The sequence below is a fragment of the Theropithecus gelada genome, chromosome 4 (genome assembly GCF_003255815.1).
Source record: "Theropithecus gelada isolate Dixy chromosome 4, Tgel_1.0, whole genome shotgun sequence".
Taxonomy (NCBI): Eukaryota; Metazoa; Chordata; class Mammalia; order Primates; family Cercopithecidae; genus Theropithecus; species Theropithecus gelada.
Genome location: NC_037671.1, coordinates 52,009,299 through 52,028,681, shown reverse-complemented (window position 1 = coordinate 52,028,681; position 19,383 = coordinate 52,009,299). Strand labels below are relative to the sequence as shown.

The window sequence follows — 19,383 nt, the reverse complement described above, 5'->3', positions numbered from 1 at the left end:
TTTATACAACCAGAAAGTAAAAGTAAATACAGCACATCTTTGAACATGGAAATACCAATGAGTTATGGTGTGTTTGGCCATCGAGTTCTGAAAGTCACTGTGGCCTTGTATTTACAAACATTAAAGATAAAATTATTATCCAAAAGAGTGATGTCCAATAGATTATTAATAAGCATTTTAGATAGCTGTAAAAAACATTGTGTTCTCTAGAGTTCATGAAAATTATGAGCTTAATTTCAATCCAACAGAAGTAATTCTAAAAACTCTAATGTTGTGATGATAATAATTTGGCTAAGAATTTTCAAACTATTGACTAGCAAAAATATGGATAAATTATAATATATGAGCTTCAAAGAATAAATGCACAATTACAAAACTTGGTATAGCAATTTACTTTTAAAAGGCATTTGAGGAATCACCAAATAATTTCAAAATCATGATTAGAAAATCAGCAATGAAATCTGAGACTATTGGTATGACAAATCCTGTTTCAGGCCTTGTTGATCTAGAGCTACTTGCACAACCAGAATTTGCCAAAACAGGAAATAGGTGTTTCATATATATGGCTCTAATCTTCTCTCTCTCCACCTTCCTTCTATCAGCAGATGAAATAAATACTTCATCCTGCTCTGGAAACCACTGGTAAGTGATAACTCCTTTATTTCAAGGTGAACAACACATTTATGCCTTCTCAATGATAAAGTGATATATTCAGTATATTTTATCTACGATTTTCCAAAGTTTATTGATAACTTTTAATGAGAGTAATCATCTTAACATATTCATTTTAAGCTGAGAAGCTAATATATAGACAGCTTTATTATTCCAAAAGCACTTTTATCCAGTTTGATTTTTAAATAAATTTTTACCTTTCATTCTAAAGTAATATAATTAATTCCCATGTCTATGACTTTTGGAAACAATTGTACTAGAACTATTTTTAATAGAAAAATGAAAAACTATGAATATACGTGTGTGCATACTTTTACATCAGTCACTTTTACTAATATTAAAACATACAGCTATATGAGAAGCCATAGCAAAAGTTTTAAATTGGTTAAAACAAAATTATAGCACTGATCTCGAGATCAAAAAGTATTTTATTAAAGACCATCAACATAAAATACAGTTTACCTCATGAAATGCACTCAGAGTACAAAAAAAAAAAGACTTATAAATGTTTTCCAGTCAAAAGTCAATCTACTCAGTCACGTTTATGTAGGTAATTTAAATATAATATCTATCGTGCATATTTCATCTAAGGAAGCAATTTCCACATACAGTTTTATATTCTGTAGCACATTAGAAGTGATTATGAAGAATCAGATATTAGGAGACCACAGAACTACCTAATGACAACATGAAAGGGGTTACTTACCACTAGACAGAAGATTTTAAAGTAAAATGCTTTTCTTCCCTGTGGCTAAATGCTATCCAGGAAACTCTGGGAGTATTTACAATAGCCAAAGAAGATCCGGTGTTGCCTCTTTTGCTAGTTAAAACCAAATCTAGAATGTGTCTGCCTGTATGACTAAGACTTCTGAAAGCGGATCAAAAGTAATTAAATTGATGACAAGTTTCAAGCGTGGGAGTTACCCTAATTGATGAGTTGTAAGGTAAATTGGGCTTTCTGATTTGTAAGAGACAGGGATGAATTGGAAGGAAGAGCATCAGAATTTTCAAGTAATGTAAATCTGATATTGCTATGAATTTCAGTTATGTTACTTATTGAATTCAAGTAAAAGGAAGGGAATTCGTCCTTGAAAAAAAAAGTGCTTCTCAAGAAATGCAAGACAGCTATTCTTATTTGGATATCTTTACAAATTTCTTACTTGATGAAATATAGCAGTTTTGCAAACTTTGCATATTGGCATAGGCTGCTTTCTGTATCACAGATACATAATAAGATGAAAGAAAGTGATCAGAATAAAGATTAACTATTAAATTTTAAGAAAATATTGCATCAAATACTTTTCTGTGCTGTGACTAGTATATAAATGTGTTTATACCTATAGTGCACGCATTATACTCCCTTGTATTAATGCTTTTGACATCTTTTCTAATCCACATGATCCTTTAAAATATTTCTATAATCTGTTCTCCCTCCTTTGTTTTTTAATGCTGTGATGTTTGGTCTGTCTCTTAAATTTTGTATTTACCTCCATCGATTGATTTATCTGTTCCTACAGTAATATTAAATTTTGTCAACAAAGGTTTGAAGTCTATCTTAATAACTAATATGAAAAGATAATCCAATTAATTCTTCTTTATTTTATTTGTTTACTTATTTATTTGAGATGGAGTCTCACTCTGTCTCCCAGGCTGGAGTGCAGTGGCACAATCTTGGCTCGCTGTAACCTCCACCTCCCAGTTTCAAGCGATTCTCGTGCCTCAGCCTCCCCAGTAACTGGGATTACAGGCATGCACCACCACCATGCCCGGCTAACTTTTGTATTTTTAGTAGAGACGGGGTTTCACCATATTGCACAGGGTGGTCTCGAACTCCTGAGCTCAGGCAACTCACCCGCCTCGGCCTCCCAATGTGCTAGGATTACAGGCGTGAGCCACTGCGCCCAGCCAATTCTTCTTTTAAAGGTTTACTTAGTTATTCATAAGCCACTTAAAATTTGTATTGGAATTAAAATAAACAGTTAGGTTAGTTTAGGATTGATATCTTAACCTTAACATGTACCATTTAAAAGCATTACAAAACTCTCAATTTATTCAGAACTTCTACTATGTTCTTTATTAAAGTTTTAAAATTTTCTCCAAAAAGAATTTTTAATTTTTTTATTGTTTCCCAGATACTGTATAATTTTTTTAACTGTTATGAGTGTTTCTTAAATCTTATATTCTAGTTGAGTATTTCCAGTAATAGAAATGGCATTTTTGTAAGTTGATAGTGCCTCTAGCAAAATTGTTTATTTTGGTGTGTTCTCCAGATAGATGATCGTATCATTTGAAAACAATAACAATTTTATCTCTTCCCTTACAAAGGTTACAAATATTACATATAAATAAATATATAAATTAATTATTTAAAAATTAATATATAAATTAATTATTTAAAAATTAATATATAAAAATATTTATATATTAATATTTATATATTATGTGTAATAAATATATATTATATAATTATTTAAATAAATAAAATATTTATTTATAAATATAAACATATAATATATTTATATAAATATAAATATATATTATATATTATATACATTATATATTATATATAGAAATATATAATATACATTATATATTATGTGTAATAAATATATATTATATATTGTATTCGTTATGTTACTTGTATATATTATATGCATATACATGTATATGTATGTATTTTCTTTTCTTACAGCTTTGATTAGGGTCTCTCCAGTACTTTGTTAAATAAAAGTATTAGTCATTCTTTTCTTGTTCCTAATATTAAATGAAATGCACCTAGAGTTTCTCCAATAACCATTATATTGGGTATAGATTTGCAGTATATGCTTCCTACCAAATTAATGATCTCTTCTATTTTTTCTTTTAAAATAAAAAAAAAAAACTACATATAGGGATTAAATTTAATGACGTATTTTTGTCATATTACTTTGCTTTAATCTGTTAACGTGATGAATTTTACCAATGAATTTTCTAATTTTGAATTATTCTTGCAGTCCTCATATAACTTTACTTGGTCATGATATTTTTAACATATTTTTGAAATTGGTGAGTTAATATTTTGTTAGGATTCTTGCAATTCATTTATGAAGTGGCCTTATGTATTATTTACTATTATTCTTATGTCTTTTATGAGTCAATCAAGGAATTATATCCACTCCTCAGATTACATTTCAGGAATGAAACAGCATTGGGAGGACGCAGCCAAGCTAATTTGAATCATACAACAGTAGGGAGTAAGAAGGTGTGACTATAAGTGACTATAAGAGCACTGGAGAGTGCTATCACGCATGACCTTATTATCATCAGTCCTTCACACAGGATGGTTCCTCTTTTTTTTATTTTTTCGTTTTCGTTTTTTGAGGCGGAGTCTCGCTAAATCCCCCAGGCTGGAGTGCGGTGGCGCGATCTCGGCTCACTGCAAGCTCTGCCTCCCGGGTTCACACCATTCTTCTGCCTCAGCCCCCTGAGTAGCTGGGACTGCAGGCGCCTGCCACCACTCCTGGATAATTTTTTTGTATTTTTAGTAGAGATACTCCTGGATAATTTTTTTGCATTTTTAGTAGAGATGGGGTTTCACCGTGTTGGCCAGGATGGTCTCGATCTCCTGACCTCGTGATCCGCCCCACTCGGCCTCCCAAAGTCCTGGGATTACAGGCGTGAGCCACCGCGCCCGGGACCCGCATAGGATGGTTCTTACAGCTCCGTGATACTACTTTGCTGACACATCGCACTAGAGCAAGCGCTTTTCTGTTGTTGCAGAATTTTGCAAATAAAGAGGAATCAATGACTGTTTTGAGGCAAGAGTGGGAACTAACAGGCATTACTTTAGACCAACCACTGCTGTTGGATGCAGCACTCTCCTCCCCTTCACATTCATTATACACAACGCGCGCGCGCGCGCACACACACACACACACACACCCATATACACATTCTAGAAGTCATGAAAGACTTTATTCTCCTCAGATTTTCTCACTATCTTTTCAGTATTTTCTTGGAATCCCTGTTTCCCTCTTGCTTCTATAATTCTTTCAGAGTTAATTTTGGGGTGACAGTAAGAAACTTGCCTACTTTGATATTCTGCCTGGAATAGAAGCCAAAGGTTTGCTTTATAAATGAACCTTTTGATTAATTCTTCTCTTATCAACCAAGCAAATTTGTCCTACTTCCCAATTTGCAAATCCTGATTTCTACAAAATGGGCTGCTAAGACGAGATATGCCTATAGAATTTTTGTAGATATATGTTATCAGTCAATATGCAGTGATATCAGGTCATTTGAGACAATATATAACACTCCCTTTTCCAAGGGAGTGTTTCAAACATACCAGTGGTCCTAACATCAGTGTGAAGAAGGCACAGTATGTTACAGTTTAATTGTATTACAGATATTTATGCTTCAGAAAGACACAATTTGCTCTGCTGTAGATCTGGAATTAGTAGCAAACCATCACTATTTGAAATCATAAATCTTTGAAATCTGGGGACTTGGTTTTTCTCTAATCACACTTGAGATGAATTATTAATTTCTTTGAAAAAGGAAAACCAGAATAGAACAGAAAACCATATAAAAGGTGGGACTCAGTGACTTACACAAAGTGCAAAATAACTCTTTCAAGGGAAATGAAGAGAAATCTAATGTTGATCTCCAAGAAATAGCAGAAAAAAAACTGTATAACTAATACATTTAGAAATTGCTTCATGCAAGTAAATGACAGGAGAGGCAATTTTTAAAAAATTCTTTCTAGTACCTTCTATGTGACGCTACTAAATGGAATTGCAAACAAATCATTTTCCACTTGCACCTGCTATTTACAGTAGTCCCTGGGGAGGAGAGGTGAGGATGGAGTGAAATATTACAGCGACCCTCTGTCACCATTACTGGTCTTACTGCTGATGATATATCTTTATCATATTTACCTCATTCGAAGTGTTTACTCCCTGAGCCCTGAATTGTGCTAGATTCTTCCCCATCTCTCTCCATAAAGCATTCGAATGGATCACTGTAAAAGGAAATAAAATCTTATTCTCCTGTTTTGCACACATGAGAAAATTCAACCAGCTCCCACTCTGGGTACTTGAATGACGAGCTCCCGCAATGATATACCAGGACTCTGAGGGCAAGAACCAAGTCTTGTTCACTTGATCATGTGCACCAATATTGTAACATGTTATCCTGAATAGAGTGTACAGAATTTGATAAATGTCTCCTAAAGGAAAGAAGAATACCTAATTGTCTTTGAATTACAAATGAAAATAAGGATCTGCTTTTCCTCTTTTGCTCTCAAATTCTGAAGGAGGCCCACTAGAGGGCCCACCCCTAAATACAGCACACTAAGAGTTAGAGCATCCACATATTAATTTAGAGGTGGAAGCGGGACCAGATTAAGTTATTTTTGAGTGAGTTTCAAGATCTGTAACACTAGTAGCTTGAAATGTTCTGGAGTTCCAGATCTGCATTCTAGTACTATCATTTTTCATGGATTCCTTTTTTTTTTTTTTCAGGCTTCAAGTGTATTTATTGATGCATTGGACAAAGTAAAACCACAATTGTTATCAAAAAGTATATCTCTCTTTCTGTCATTTTCTTGTTCTTACATTGGAAATATCTTTGAAAAAGTGATACAAATGGATACCAGCGAAGTCCCATATTTGTGGGGTGATTGTGCAGCAGTGCTGGGATGGGATGGTTTGTGACATTGACTTTAATAGCATGAAAATGGGTTTTGCAATTGTGTATCAGGCTGCATCCCAATACTTAGATTCACAGTGGGTGGGGTGCGAGAGTGCTGGTTAGCAGAAAGGAAAGCTGAATTTAGTGCTGGGGACTAATCTGGGGTGGAAAGTTCTTCCTTTGGGAGTTCTGTGGGGATTTGTTGTTAGCTGAGTTCATAGTCTAAGGGAGACCCACTCCCAGCCCTCAAGAGCTGAGGTTCAGGAGGAATCAGTGAATAGCTAAGAAGGAAGAGCTTTTGTAGGATGAGTCACTACTTCTATTAACACTCGGTCCAAAACAGAAGGCTAAGGATCTACCATGTATTATTTGTTCTGCTTTCTTGTTTTTAAACTTAACATTGAAGCATAAGCTTTTTCTCTGAGGTTACAAAACCACCATAAATATAGAGTGGTTTTTATGTCTAATATACTGCCATAAGAGGATGTACTCTCATTTACCTAGACATTATAGCTCCCTGTTACTAAGCATGTAATTAATTTACAATGTTTTACCTCTTATAAATGATAACATGATAAAAATTTTATGCTTAAAACTTTTCCAATATAGTTTATAATTTCAGTAGGATTCCAAGAAGTTGAATTAGTGAGACAAAGAATGTGAACATATTAAGGATATTAATACAGATAGGGTTAGTAATCCCTTAAAAGTGATAATCAAATTACTACCTTTTTGGTTTAAATTCCAGAGGAAAAAATGTTGCCTTTTTAAATTTGAGGCATGGTACTAAAGATAAAGTTTTGAGAGGAAAGGAGTTAGGATGCTAGCTGCACAGGTAAAGTTGAAGAGAGTAGTTTAAAAGTATGCATGAAAAGCATACACTTAGAGGACTTTCTAGGGTTCGAAGAATGGCAAGTATATGAGCCAGATCCCTGATGGAAAAGAACTGGCACAGGCTAACTTGTAATTTGAAGACATGTTAATAGGAGTATATTTATAAAAGTGTAGACAGCACTTAAGGAAATCAGCAAAGGCTAATGCAGTAGTATCCCTGTAATAATCACAGTTGGAAGCTACTGAATTGTCACTGTGAAGAATCCACTCCTAGTACCTAAAGAGAGCAGTTACACAGAGAAGACTGCAGACCTGCAGAAGAAGGAGGTAGAAAGTCCTTAGCATTTACAGGCATGCTTCAAGGGCTTCAGTAGGGAATTTGGGTTTGTTCTTTATAGTCCCAGTTGGAGGCATACTTCGAAAGCTGAATCCACTGTCATTCTGCTCACTCCATGTGACAAGTCTTCTGCTACATTAGTAATGAATTTGGGATAATGGAAGTCATTACATTTCTCCCACCCTCATGTTACTCAGCAATTCATGTACTAATCATTTTAATGCAGATCCCTGTTCCACCGGTTTTGTTTTCCCAGCAATGACATTATTCCCAGTGCTGTTGTTCCTGGTTGCTGGGCTGCTTCCATCCTTCCCAGCAAATGAAGATAAGGTATGGTTAAAGTCAAAAATCTTCAGAAAAATTCAGGCAACCATGAGGGCTAGCAAGCTACTAGATCAATCTTCAAAAGTGAAAAGGACTAGAGTGTCTGGTACATCATAAAGTACTCATTAGTAGCTCAAGATAGTTAACATAATTATGTTTAAAGCTGTGGTGATCGATATGGTAGCCCCTAGCCACATGAGGGTATTGAAGTTCATTAATTAAATGACTTTGCTCCACCCCACAAATTGCCTTGGAGACTTTTTTTAATGTGGTAAAACTATCTTTTGAGTGATCCCATAAAATTTGCTACCTAATACATAAAACTCTTTTACTAGAGTATTGCATGTTACACATGCACTTAGACTGAGCCTAAGCATTTTTTCTAAATACCAGACACCATTTCAGGCAGAAATTCCCCCTAAAGTCTTAGGGTAAATCATACAGCCCAATCCTTACCACTTCTTTGCTGCAGCCTGAGTGTGAATGTCTTAATAATTCCTATCATGTACCCTTGTCACTATAAGATGTTGTCACTCATATATCTAGAAAAATCACATTAAGACCTCTCTTAACCCAGAAATTGGTGTTTGTGGCCTCAGAGGAGATTTTAGTTTGTCATGCCATGAATTATATCCCCAATCTGAAAACTTTCATATAATACTTTTCCATTAAAAAGTCATAGCTTTGGCTGTCATTGACAGTGTTTACCTAGTATTGGCTCAAACACTTTTTTAAAATGGTCCTTGTTCCCTCAAGCTAACATAGTTACTACTATGCGCAATTTCCAACAATGTTAAAAAATAATTGTAATTTTATTTTCCCTTAGGATCCCGCTTTTACTGCTTTGTTAACCAACCAAACACAAGTGCAAAGGGAGATTGTAAATAAACACAATGAACTGAGGAGAGCAGTCTCTCCACCTGCCAGCAACATGCTAAAGATGGTAAGAGGTGGTATATTGCAAAGGAGAGGGGTGTGAACAAGCTGTGGAAGGAGCAGGCGGCTGGCAACGAAAATCTCTTAATAACTTCAAGGTTTACAAAGTTCTGTCTCTATTTTGTTATTTCATTTGAGCTGTATAATGGGCAGAGTTGAATTTCTTAACCTCTCTTTATAATGGTTGCATAATGTCAAATTCATAGGGCTATTTAAATTATGGAAGCAGAATCAAAACCAAATCTTTGGACATACAGTGAAAAGCCATTATGCTTTTCTGCTCCTTATCTTATCTGTCCTAATCTAAGATCAGAAAGACCTTTTTCGTTTAAGATAAATGCCATTTAGGGTAAATAACAATCTACTTTTCTGGGCCTTGTACCAAAGGCCACATGTCTCCCAAACATATTCAGTGAAGGGGTGGGGGGAAAAAATAACTGAAAGTGAAGTAAGCCAGCTAATTACTTCATTGTCAGCAAAAGCAATCTCAACACCTCCACATGTTTATCAATATTTAGAGTAGGATCACTACTAAAAATCTTTATGTTTCTGTTGTCCTGTCATAAATAATTAGGCTATAAACCTAGATTTTTTTTTGATTATTTAGGGTAGGCATATTACCTATATTTCTTTGTGGAACAGAAAAAGGCACCTCAAAAAAATATGTATTTGATTACTATACAAATCAGAAGATGCTTGCACAGAAATTTTATGATGATGTAAATCAACCTATAACCTGATTATAAGGCTTATGCTCCTGTGAGGTTTGAGATATTAAGTGGATATCTTTTTTCTGTCCTTGTTTCAGGAATGGAACAAAGAGGCTGCAGCAAATGCCCAAAAGTGGGCAAACCAGTGCAATTACAGACACAGTAACCCAAGGGATCGAAAGACTAGTATGTAAATTAGGAAATATTTGTTGAATAAATCAACAAGTAAAATAATAAGAAACCATGTTATAATGTTGCATTAAGAAAAGTTTGTAAATAAATATTGCTTCTAATGCTACCTTTTTCAAGATAGAATATCTCTATATGTAGAGATAACTCTGAGAAGCACCATCTGAGCTTATGGTTTTACGTAAATTTTACAAAAACTGTCTCAGGCAGTATCACATTTGTACCTCTCAATCAGCTCATGAGTAAAGCAGGTTACAGATCATCTCTTTCACAATTACAGAGATTAGAAAACCAAGTCTGGAAGAAAATGATGATTGGTAATTAATGTCATATATAGGAAATCTGGAATTAGAATTTCTGGCTTCTAAATCAGTACCCTTTTTAGTGATAATATAGAGCATATTTGTGTTTTGAAACCTACTTAATTTTGTTTTTATAAAATATTTTAAATTTTGTCAAACTGTTCCTGAATTTTACAAAAAAAGATATTTAACACCAGTATTAGCTTTTACTATTTTCTTTTGAATTTTTGATGGTGGTAAGCCATGTCTTTCGTATTTGCTGGATGTTTACAATGCATACTATATTAGACTAAATAAAAATGACCTGCAAGACATAACCTATGCATCAATAAATATAAAAACAACTAGATAAAATATCATATGGATAAGCTATCAGATAAAATACTTATTGAATTATCAAAAACAACATAGGTAAAGGCAAGCCAAATTTACAAGTGGTAAATAACTGGCTTGTTTTGAAAATAGGACTGCCATTGTTATCTATATTTTTGATATTAAAACTATAATAAATTTATGAAAGGAGGTAACTATGGTCACCAGAAGACTGAAAGAAATGGTCTTGAAAATCTCAATCTATTGTTAAAATCTTAGCTTCTTTCTTTCCCTCTTAAAGGAACTATACAAAGGTAGTTTATACTCTCTTTAAACTACATCCCATGTAGTGCATCCCATGTAGACTTCCCATGTTAAGCCATCCAAATATAAATATTAATTTCAGGGCTTGAAAAAGCACTGAAGTATTTCTGGGCTGCAAGGCACTTTTTTCCTTATTTTTTGAGCAAAGTGTGGCCTGTGGTGTTCTGATTTGCTAAGAGGAGGCCTGTAACCTGTGAAAATATTGTCTTTTATGGTGTCATTTTCTTCATGTTTGGGCTCTTAAAGACTGAGCATAAGACTTTTTAAAAAAAATTCACACAAAATAATAATTCTAACCACTTATTCAGATTCCTATATATGAAAATCTCTGGTGAATACGGACTAGAGCAGGAGAGAAATTACTAAATTGATGTCTGCCTTCAGCAAGCTCACATTACAAAGCTGAAAGCTCATAAGGCACACCCATGTGAAGAATTCAATGTGTAAATAAATGAATCCAGGGAGAGCAGATATTAAAGAAAAAAGGGTTCTCCATCTACTCAAAGTTTTGCATGTTGAGACCAACCTCAAGTATTGGGCAAATCTGGCTTCTGTTCAGCTTATAGCTGATAAGGATCTGAGGCACCCTCCTTATGTATTAGTTGATATTCATTAATGATGGGCATTGGGGACAGTATTTAAAAAAATTCTGCTGTGTGTGGGGGGTGGGTGGGGGGGTGTGTATTTTGCCATTGCATGCTTTATTGCTTTCCTCATGAGTGGTCTGTTCCTTCTTAGGTCTAAAATGTGGTGAGAATCTCTACATGTCAAGTGCCCCCAATTCATGGTCACAAGCAATCCAAAGCTGGTTTGATGAATACAAGGATTTTGACTTTGGTGTAGGGCCAAAGACTCCCAATGCAGTGGTTGGACATTATACACAGGTAAAGAGAGGAAATGAAAAACCACCTCCTTTACAAGTGCCCTAAAAAAAGGATTCTTCAAATTTTGACTGATTCCAAGTTGAATTTGGGGGAAATTTTCAAGTGAATATAGAATAGTCTGGCATTTGGTGAGTATTTCAGCTGTGAGCTGTCATTTTTCAATAGTCTGCAGGATCATGGTAGGGAAACATAATCTTTGTCTAACAGTCTCAAAAAGGAATGTACATGGAAATGTAATATTTTAAAAGTCTTTTAGTTTGATTCAATAATTTAACTAAATATAGCCATAAGATATAGACAAAATATGTCAGTAACATTCTTCTCCATTTTGTATTTCCTACTATTTGCTTTTCGGTATTTTCTTCTTCTCTAATGTGCTCTCGTATGTTCACTTATGGGTTTATAGGTTGTTTGGTACTCTTCCTACCTCGTTGGATGTGGAATTGCCTACTGTCCCAATCAAGCAGTTCTCAAATACTACTATGTTTGCCAATATTGTCCTACGTAAGTATATATTTTAGAGTTTATTGTCAATAATGCTAAATACGATTTAATATTTAATATAAAAACAAACCAAAAAGCATATTTCAGTAAACGTGAAGGAGATTAATCTTTAGAAATGTTTTCTAAAGTTGAGACACATTCAATCTACTTCGCAGAAAGATAAAGTTTTCAGTTCTAGTTCCAAGTGTTATTGAACAGGCAGCTGTCTTTCCTCATGCCTAAAATAATTTGTCTCCTCGCTCAATTGCCTTTTCCTATGCTCATGGTTACTTCATGAGTACAGGTAGTGTGTAGTTGTCTAAATATAATTTTATCAGTTCATGCTAAGTTTACATACGAGAAACTGAAAGCTTGACAATTAGTCCAGGGATAAAGTAAGGTGACAAACAAATGAGTAAAGACCCATTTTAGTAATATCAGTCCTTTCTGCTCAAATGCTCTTACTCATGTTTATCAGAAAATTTCACATTATACATTAAGAAATGATTAAATCTTGGACCTCAAAGACTTTTCAAGAGATCCCCAATATGTTTCAAATAGCCAAGAAAAGATAATATCTTAAATTTTTGCTTCTTGGAATTTACCACAAAAACATTTCATGGAACCGTTAAGATCATAATTTCTTAATTATCTTGGGTTTCCTGAAGAAAGTCCACTTTTTTTCTCAAGCAATATATTTCACTTACTCACACAGAAAAAATCTGTGGATATATTGAAGATATATTCACAACATATCTATTAGCTTTAATTTCCTTTTAATATTTGAAATTGTTCACCACTAGTGGGAGGGGCTTTCCCCAAACTCAGCTTTCTGCATGACTTATTTTGAGGCTGTAGATATCCCAGGTGATGTAGGATTCCAGTTTGAGAAATATGACCTGTAAGGTCATTTTTCAGCAAAGAATTATCATTGTTAATGTAGAAAATTGAAAGACCCTGGGAGACTGCCCCCAAATGCCTGGTCATGAGAGGAGAGCATCTTGAGTCTGCATCTGAGTGAGAGTTGGAAGTAGTAATGAGAGAAAGCAGGAAAAAGAGAACTTCCAGAACACTTTGATGTCTATTTCACATTTTTTAAAGTGCTCACACACCTACAGTTATATTCTGTGAAGGAAGGCTGAGATTCAGCTACATTGACTTGGACTGTTAACCTACTTAGTGCAATTAAGACTTTGGCTTTCTTGTACTTTCAGATGATAATTACCGATAGGAAAATAATCATCATTGAGGTACAGGCTAGTCACTGTAAGATGAACACACAGAGGAGATTAATATTAATTAAATCTTTTTTTCCCCTAACATTCCCATTCTTGGCAAACATAAACATCTCATACACACCACCTTTAGACATTCCCAAACCTTCCCAAGCACAATACCCTTTCACAAACATACAGCAAAAACCATGTGAAAATCACCACCCCACCTAAAAGCCAAAATTTATGCTGAAATTGTACTTACCCTTCTTCATATTATAGAAATTATGGTATTTTTTATTTTTAATTATAAGCTACATTTAACATTAAATGTTATTTTTCATATTGCAACCTTCTGTGCTTCAGGAACTTTTCTTATCTCCCTAGGGGATATGTTTTAACCCTTGCCAGAACCTTGTGGTACATCATCTTAGCAATTTGACCAAGTCTATTGGGAGATGAAGTGTGTTGCCATATCGAAATACGCTCTAAAACCTTTAGACTTTAATTATCCTGTTTCAGTTTCTCAGGTTGCGAGACCATGGTCAGGAAAGTGAATGAATGTGTGAATTATTCTCTTAATTTGCATTATTGTCTGAATATCCTCTGAGAATATTATATTTTTAATTATTTGACATAATTAAAAACATTTAATAAATACCCATGTATATTTGGTGACTGATACTAACCTTGGAACATAAACTAAACAGAAAAATGAAAAATATTTGACATTTTTTATTTCAAATTTCAGTGGTAATTGGGTTAACAGACTATATGTCCCTTATGAACAAGGAGCACCTTGTGCCAGTTGCCCAAATAACTGTGACGATGGACTATGCAGTAAGTTTGAAGTGATTAACTTGATAATAAAATAAAATGATCTGACATTTCTTCTAAGAATTGGGAACTCTGAAGACAACCAACTTAAGCAATGCTTTCATGCAAAGGACAAAAAAAAAAAAAATCTGTCTGGCTCTGTCACCCAGGCTGGAGTGCAGTTGAGCCATCTCAACTCACTGCAACCTCCGCTTGCAGGGATCAAGTTATTCTAATGCCTCAGCCTCCTGAGTAGGTGGGACTACAGGCACGTGCCAGCACACCTGGCTAATTTTGTACTTTTTGTAGAGACAGGATTTTGCCATGTTGGCCACACTGGTCTCGAACTTCTGGCCATCAAGCGATCTGCCCACCTCAGCCACCCAAAGTACTGGGATTACAGGTGTGAGCCATCACACCCAGCCTTACGGAATGTTTTTAAGTGAACATTTTACACTGTTCAGTATCTATGTATTATTTGCAATGTAAAATTTGACCTGTTATCATATGTAACCTGATGAAACATTTACCATCCATTTTATATATTGCCATATATGAAAATGTGTCTGTGAAATGACATATTATAATTAAATATGAAGTTTCTCCTCATAAAACTTTATATCATTATACAAAATACAGCATATTTTAAAAAAGAAAAACAAATATACATCTAAGAGTATGAGACCATAGAATATGGCTCAATCCAGACAGGGACTCCAAATACTGCAATTTCTCATATGCTAACGAATTTATCATACTAACTTCCTCATATTTGCCATAGTGTAGTTAGAGTCATCAAGTTTAATATAATAATCACTTGCACTTCCGCTTGCTAATAATTTTTATATGCATTTTTAAAGTCAAAATCAAATCTGTATGTAGTATTAACTCACAGAAGCCTCAAAAATATTTTAGCAAAAAGAAGTAAAATAAATATATATCTCATACAATTTCATTTTATGCTTTTATAAATAAAAATACAAAGAGTTGATATGTTTGTTTAACTAGGATGTATTACTAAAATTATTACTGACAATGCAGTCGACCTATTCGTTGAGAATTTTACCTTTCAAATGCATTCACCTGACTGAATTGTAACATTTTTTTCTGACTGAATTGTATAGCTATAATTCAGAATATTGATAATACCAAAGCTATAAATCAACTAAAGAAGGAAAATCCAAGTATTTCCAGCACTGCCAAATGCTTTTTTCTAAGAAGCTTGAAATTTATCTTATTAGTAATGATCAGCCAACTGAAAAATTTTAAACAGAAGAATGATAAGATCTGAACTGTGTTTTCTAAGGAGCTCCTGACAGTAGTAGGAAGAAGCAATTGGATGAAAATCAGCTAGGAGACTGTTGGAAAAACACACACTCAAAAACAAATGAGTATCTTTACTGCATTAGTGCAAAATGAATGAAAAAAATAGATAGGTATGAAAAATAGGAAGAAAGTAGAATAGTCAGTTGTTGTTACCTCGTATTGTTGAACATTGATTACAAAAAAAAAAATAGAAACAAGTTTCAGTTGATTCCTGGCTCCTGGCTTGAATTGTTTAATAGTTGGGAGTGCCATTTCTCTGAAACTGGGTGAACCAAATGAAGAATTGTTGGGAAATAACAAAGAAATGTCAAGCTTGTAGACAGGATGATGAATTTAGTTTGAGATTTGTTGAGTTTGTGGCCACTGAAGGACATTCAAGTAGAAATGTCCAATAATCATAATGACATTCTCTCCACCTTTTACATTATACATTTACATCTTCCTATAATAATTACTTAGACCTGAGAGAAAGACTGGTGGCACTAGAGTCTAGAACTGTGTTCAATGACTTTCTACAATGATGAAGATGTTCAGTATTCTCACTTTCCAATAAGTCGCCCTTAGACACATGGCTACTGAGCAAGTGATATACCTGGTGTTGTTGAGGAGAGACCTGAAATTTTAATTTTATTTAATTTTGATTAATTTAAGTTTAAACAACCACATGACAAGTATCCACCATTTTGGATATTGCAGTTCTAGAGAAATCCATTTAAATTAATTTTACTCTGCTCACTCGTTGAGTGAGGAAAATATGTCAGTTCATCTTAGAAACATTTCCAAAAGCTCGAATTTAAAAATGAATCTGTGTGTTTACCTAAGAGACCTTGTGTGTCCCTCAAGATATAAAATGGCCATCTTAGTGTAACAATGCCAGTTTGTTTGCTCACTTCCCTACTCTCTGTTCATATAGAATGTATTATATGTGTTGTTGTTATGGAAGAAAATGATAATGAAGTGACTGGTTTCTTTGTTTTTATTCCAGCCAATGGTTGCAAGTATGAAGATCTCTATAGTAACTGTGAAAATTTGAAGCGCACATATTCCTGTCAACATCCGTTTGTCAGGAACAGTTGCAAGGCCTCCTGCAATTGTTCAAACAGCATTTATTAAATTCGCATTACACACTGAGTAGCGTTATGTAGAGAGGAGTCAGATTATCTACTTAGATTCGGTATCTACTTAGATTTAGCATATACTAGCTGAGAAATTGTAGGCATGTTTGATACACATTTGATTCCAAATCTTTTTCTTCTGGATCTGCTTTTTATTTTACAAAAATCTTTTTCATACAAATGGTTTAAAAGTAACAAAATCTATAACAACAACTTTGGATTTTTATATATAAACTTTGTGATTTAAATTTACTGAATTTAATTAGTGTGAAAATTTTGAAATTGGTATTCTCACATGACTAAGTTCAGTAAAACCCTGGATTGAAAGTGAGAATTATGTTCCTAGAACAAAATGTACAAAAAGAATAATATAATTTTCACATGAGTCCTTGGCTGCAGTTGCCTTTCCTAGCTCCACTCTAAGGCTAAGCATCTTCAAAGATGTGCTCCCATATGCTGTCTTAATTCCTTTCACTCATTCACCCTTCTTTACAATCATCTGACTGGCATCCTCACAACTGAGTTGAAGCTGTTCCTCCTAAAACCACCCTGACTTTTATTTTGCCAAAATCAATATAATCCTTTGTTTATCTGCATAAATTTTACAGTAGAATATGATCACACCTTTATTTTTAAACCTCTCTTCTCTTTGACAAACCTTCCTTAAAAAAGAATCCAAGATAATACAGGTAAATACCCTCCACTCAAGGAGGTAGCACTCAGTCCCCTACCTTGTGAGTCTTCACTAAAATTAGTGACTCATTTCCAAAGAGTGGAATATGGAAAGGGAAACATAGTAACTTTACAGGGGAGAAAAATGACAAATGCCTTCTTCACCAAGTGATCAACATTAACGTCACCAGTGATAAGTCATGTGGATTTGTTCTATGTAATCTTTCTAAAAATTCGTAATCCCAATCTAATTATGAGCTAAAACATACAGCAAATTCAAGCTGAAGGACATTCTACAAAATATCCCTGGGGTATTTTAGAGTATTCCTCAAAACTGTAAAAATCATGGAAAATAAGAAAATCCTGAGAAACAATCACAGACCACATGAGACTAAGGAGACATGGGAGCCAAATGCAATGTGCTTTCTTGGATCAGATCCTGGAAAAGAAAAAGATCAGTAATGAAAAGCTGATGAAGTCTGAATAGAATCTGGAGTATTTTTAACAGTAGTGTTGATTTCTTAATCTTGATAAATATAGCAGGGTAATGTAAGATGATAACATTAGAGAAACTGAAACTGGGTGAGGGCTATCTGGGAATTCTCTGTACTATCTTACCAAATTTTTGGTAAGTCTAAGAAAACAATGAAAAATAAAAAGTATTTTGAAAATATATACAAGAGTTTTTTTCTTGACTCTATGACACATCATAGCTTTTCTTCAGATTATCTAGTTATTCTTTCCTAGACTTTTACTCTTAACCTTCAGTTCCTTTATCCCAGTGCTATATGTTTGATTTTGTCCTTTCAGGTAATATCAATGATGAGGTTGTCATATCAGATGGACTTGTTTACTCAGTATCAAACTAAAAATTTCAAGGATCTAAGTAGTCATGACGCAAAGGAAAACAGGAAGGTGCAGGACTACCAAGGCAGCTCCTAGATGATATTTTTGGCTGCATCTCTTAATCTCTTAAGCAATAAATTTCCTAATTAATCTCCATTCAAAACCTTTCAATAGGCTTCAGAAGTAATTAGTGTAATATTCATGATCTTAAACTGATCTGCAAGAAGCTGAATAATCTTTTTTATATTTGCCTCTCCAATCTCACTTCATTCCACCCTCCCTCATTTCCTCTGCTCCAGTAGGATGAGCCCATTAAATTACCTGAAATTCCTCAAGATCATTTTTACCTTATGGTGTTTGTGTTTGCTATTGCTCTGTTTGGAAGAATGATCACTGTATTATTTGCTAGAATTGCTACTTCACATTAAACATCATTTCATCAACAGATTATTTTGAGCATATAATCTAGAGAAATTCCCACCATGTTCTCTCAGAGCTCCCTATATTTCTTCTCCTTTTTTTTTCAAAGCCAAAAGCTATATTTGTGATATTCTTTTCTCCTTGTTGTTCTTTTTTATTATACTTTAAGTTCTAGGGTACATGTGCACAATGTGCAGGTATGTTACATATGTATACGTGTGCCATGTTGGTGTGCTACACCCATTAACTCATCATTTACATTAAGTATATCTCCTAATGCTATCCCTCCCCCCTCCTCCCACCCCACAACAGGTCCCAATGTATGATGTTCCTTTTCCTGTGTCCAAGGGTTCTCATTGTTCAATTCCCACCTGTGAGTGAGAACGTGCGGTGTTTGTTTTTTTGTCCTTGCGATGTTTGCTGAGAATGATGGTTTCCACCTTCATCCATGTCCCTACAAAGAACATGAACTCATCCTTTTTTTATGGCTGCACAGTATTCCATGCTGTATATATGCCACATTTTCTTAATCCAGTCTATCATTGATGGACATTTGGGTTGGTTCCAAGTCTTTGCTATTGTGAATAGTGCTGCAATAAACGTATGTGTGCATGTGTCCTTATAGCAGCATTATTTATAATCTTTTGGGTATATGCCCAGTAATGGGATGGCTAGGTCAAATGGTATTTCTAGTTCTAGATCCTAGAGGAATTTCCACACAGTCTTCCACAATGGTTGAACTAGTTTACAGTCCCACCAAGACTGTAAAAGTGTTTCTATTTCTCCACATCCTCTCCAGCACCTGTTGTTTCCTGACTTTTTAATGATCGCCATTCTAACTGGCATGAGAGGGTATCTCATTGTGTTTGATTTGCATTTCTCTGATGGCCAGTGATGATGAGCACTTTTTCATGTGTCTGTTGGCTGCATAAATGTCTTCCTTTGAGAAGTATCTATTCATAGCCTTCGCCCACTTTTTGATGGGTTCATTTGA

The 19,383-nt window shown here is 34.4% G+C and overlaps 1 protein-coding gene across 2 annotated transcripts; it reads left to right on the top strand.

Annotated features, from left to right (window-relative positions):
• Window positions 1–517: 517 nt before the first annotated feature.
• On the top strand, window positions 518–17,794 carry CRISP3 (cysteine rich secretory protein 3). Of its 2 annotated transcripts, none has more exons than XM_025381999.1 (8): window positions 518–642; window positions 7,773–7,846; window positions 8,667–8,783; window positions 9,585–9,672; window positions 11,352–11,497; window positions 11,904–12,001; window positions 13,946–14,034; window positions 16,322–17,794. In XM_025381999.1, the coding sequence occupies exons 2-8, from the start codon at window positions 7,775–7,777 to the stop codon at window positions 16,447–16,449; spliced, it is 738 nt and encodes a 245-aa protein (XP_025237784.1). In that variant the 5' UTR covers window positions 518–642; window positions 7,773–7,774; the 3' UTR covers window positions 16,450–17,794. The 2 variants fall into 2 exon arrangements, with proteins under 2 accessions (XP_025237784.1, XP_025237785.1); XM_025382000.1 differs by having other exon boundaries at window positions 536–642; window positions 7,743–7,846.
• Window positions 17,795–19,383: the final 1,589 nt, after the last annotated feature.

Coding starts and splice junctions, on each gene's coding strand:
- CRISP3 (XM_025381999.1), top strand. CDS start 7,775: ATGACATTATTCCCAGTGCTGTTGTTCCTGGTTGCTGGGCTGCTTCCA. Junction 7,847..8,666: donor TCCCAGCAAATGAAGATAAG/GTATGGTTAAAG, acceptor ATTTTCCCTTAG/GATCCCGCTTTTACTGCTTT. Junction 8,784..9,584: donor CCAGCAACATGCTAAAGATG/GTAAGAGGTGGT, acceptor TCCTTGTTTCAG/GAATGGAACAAAGAGGCTGC.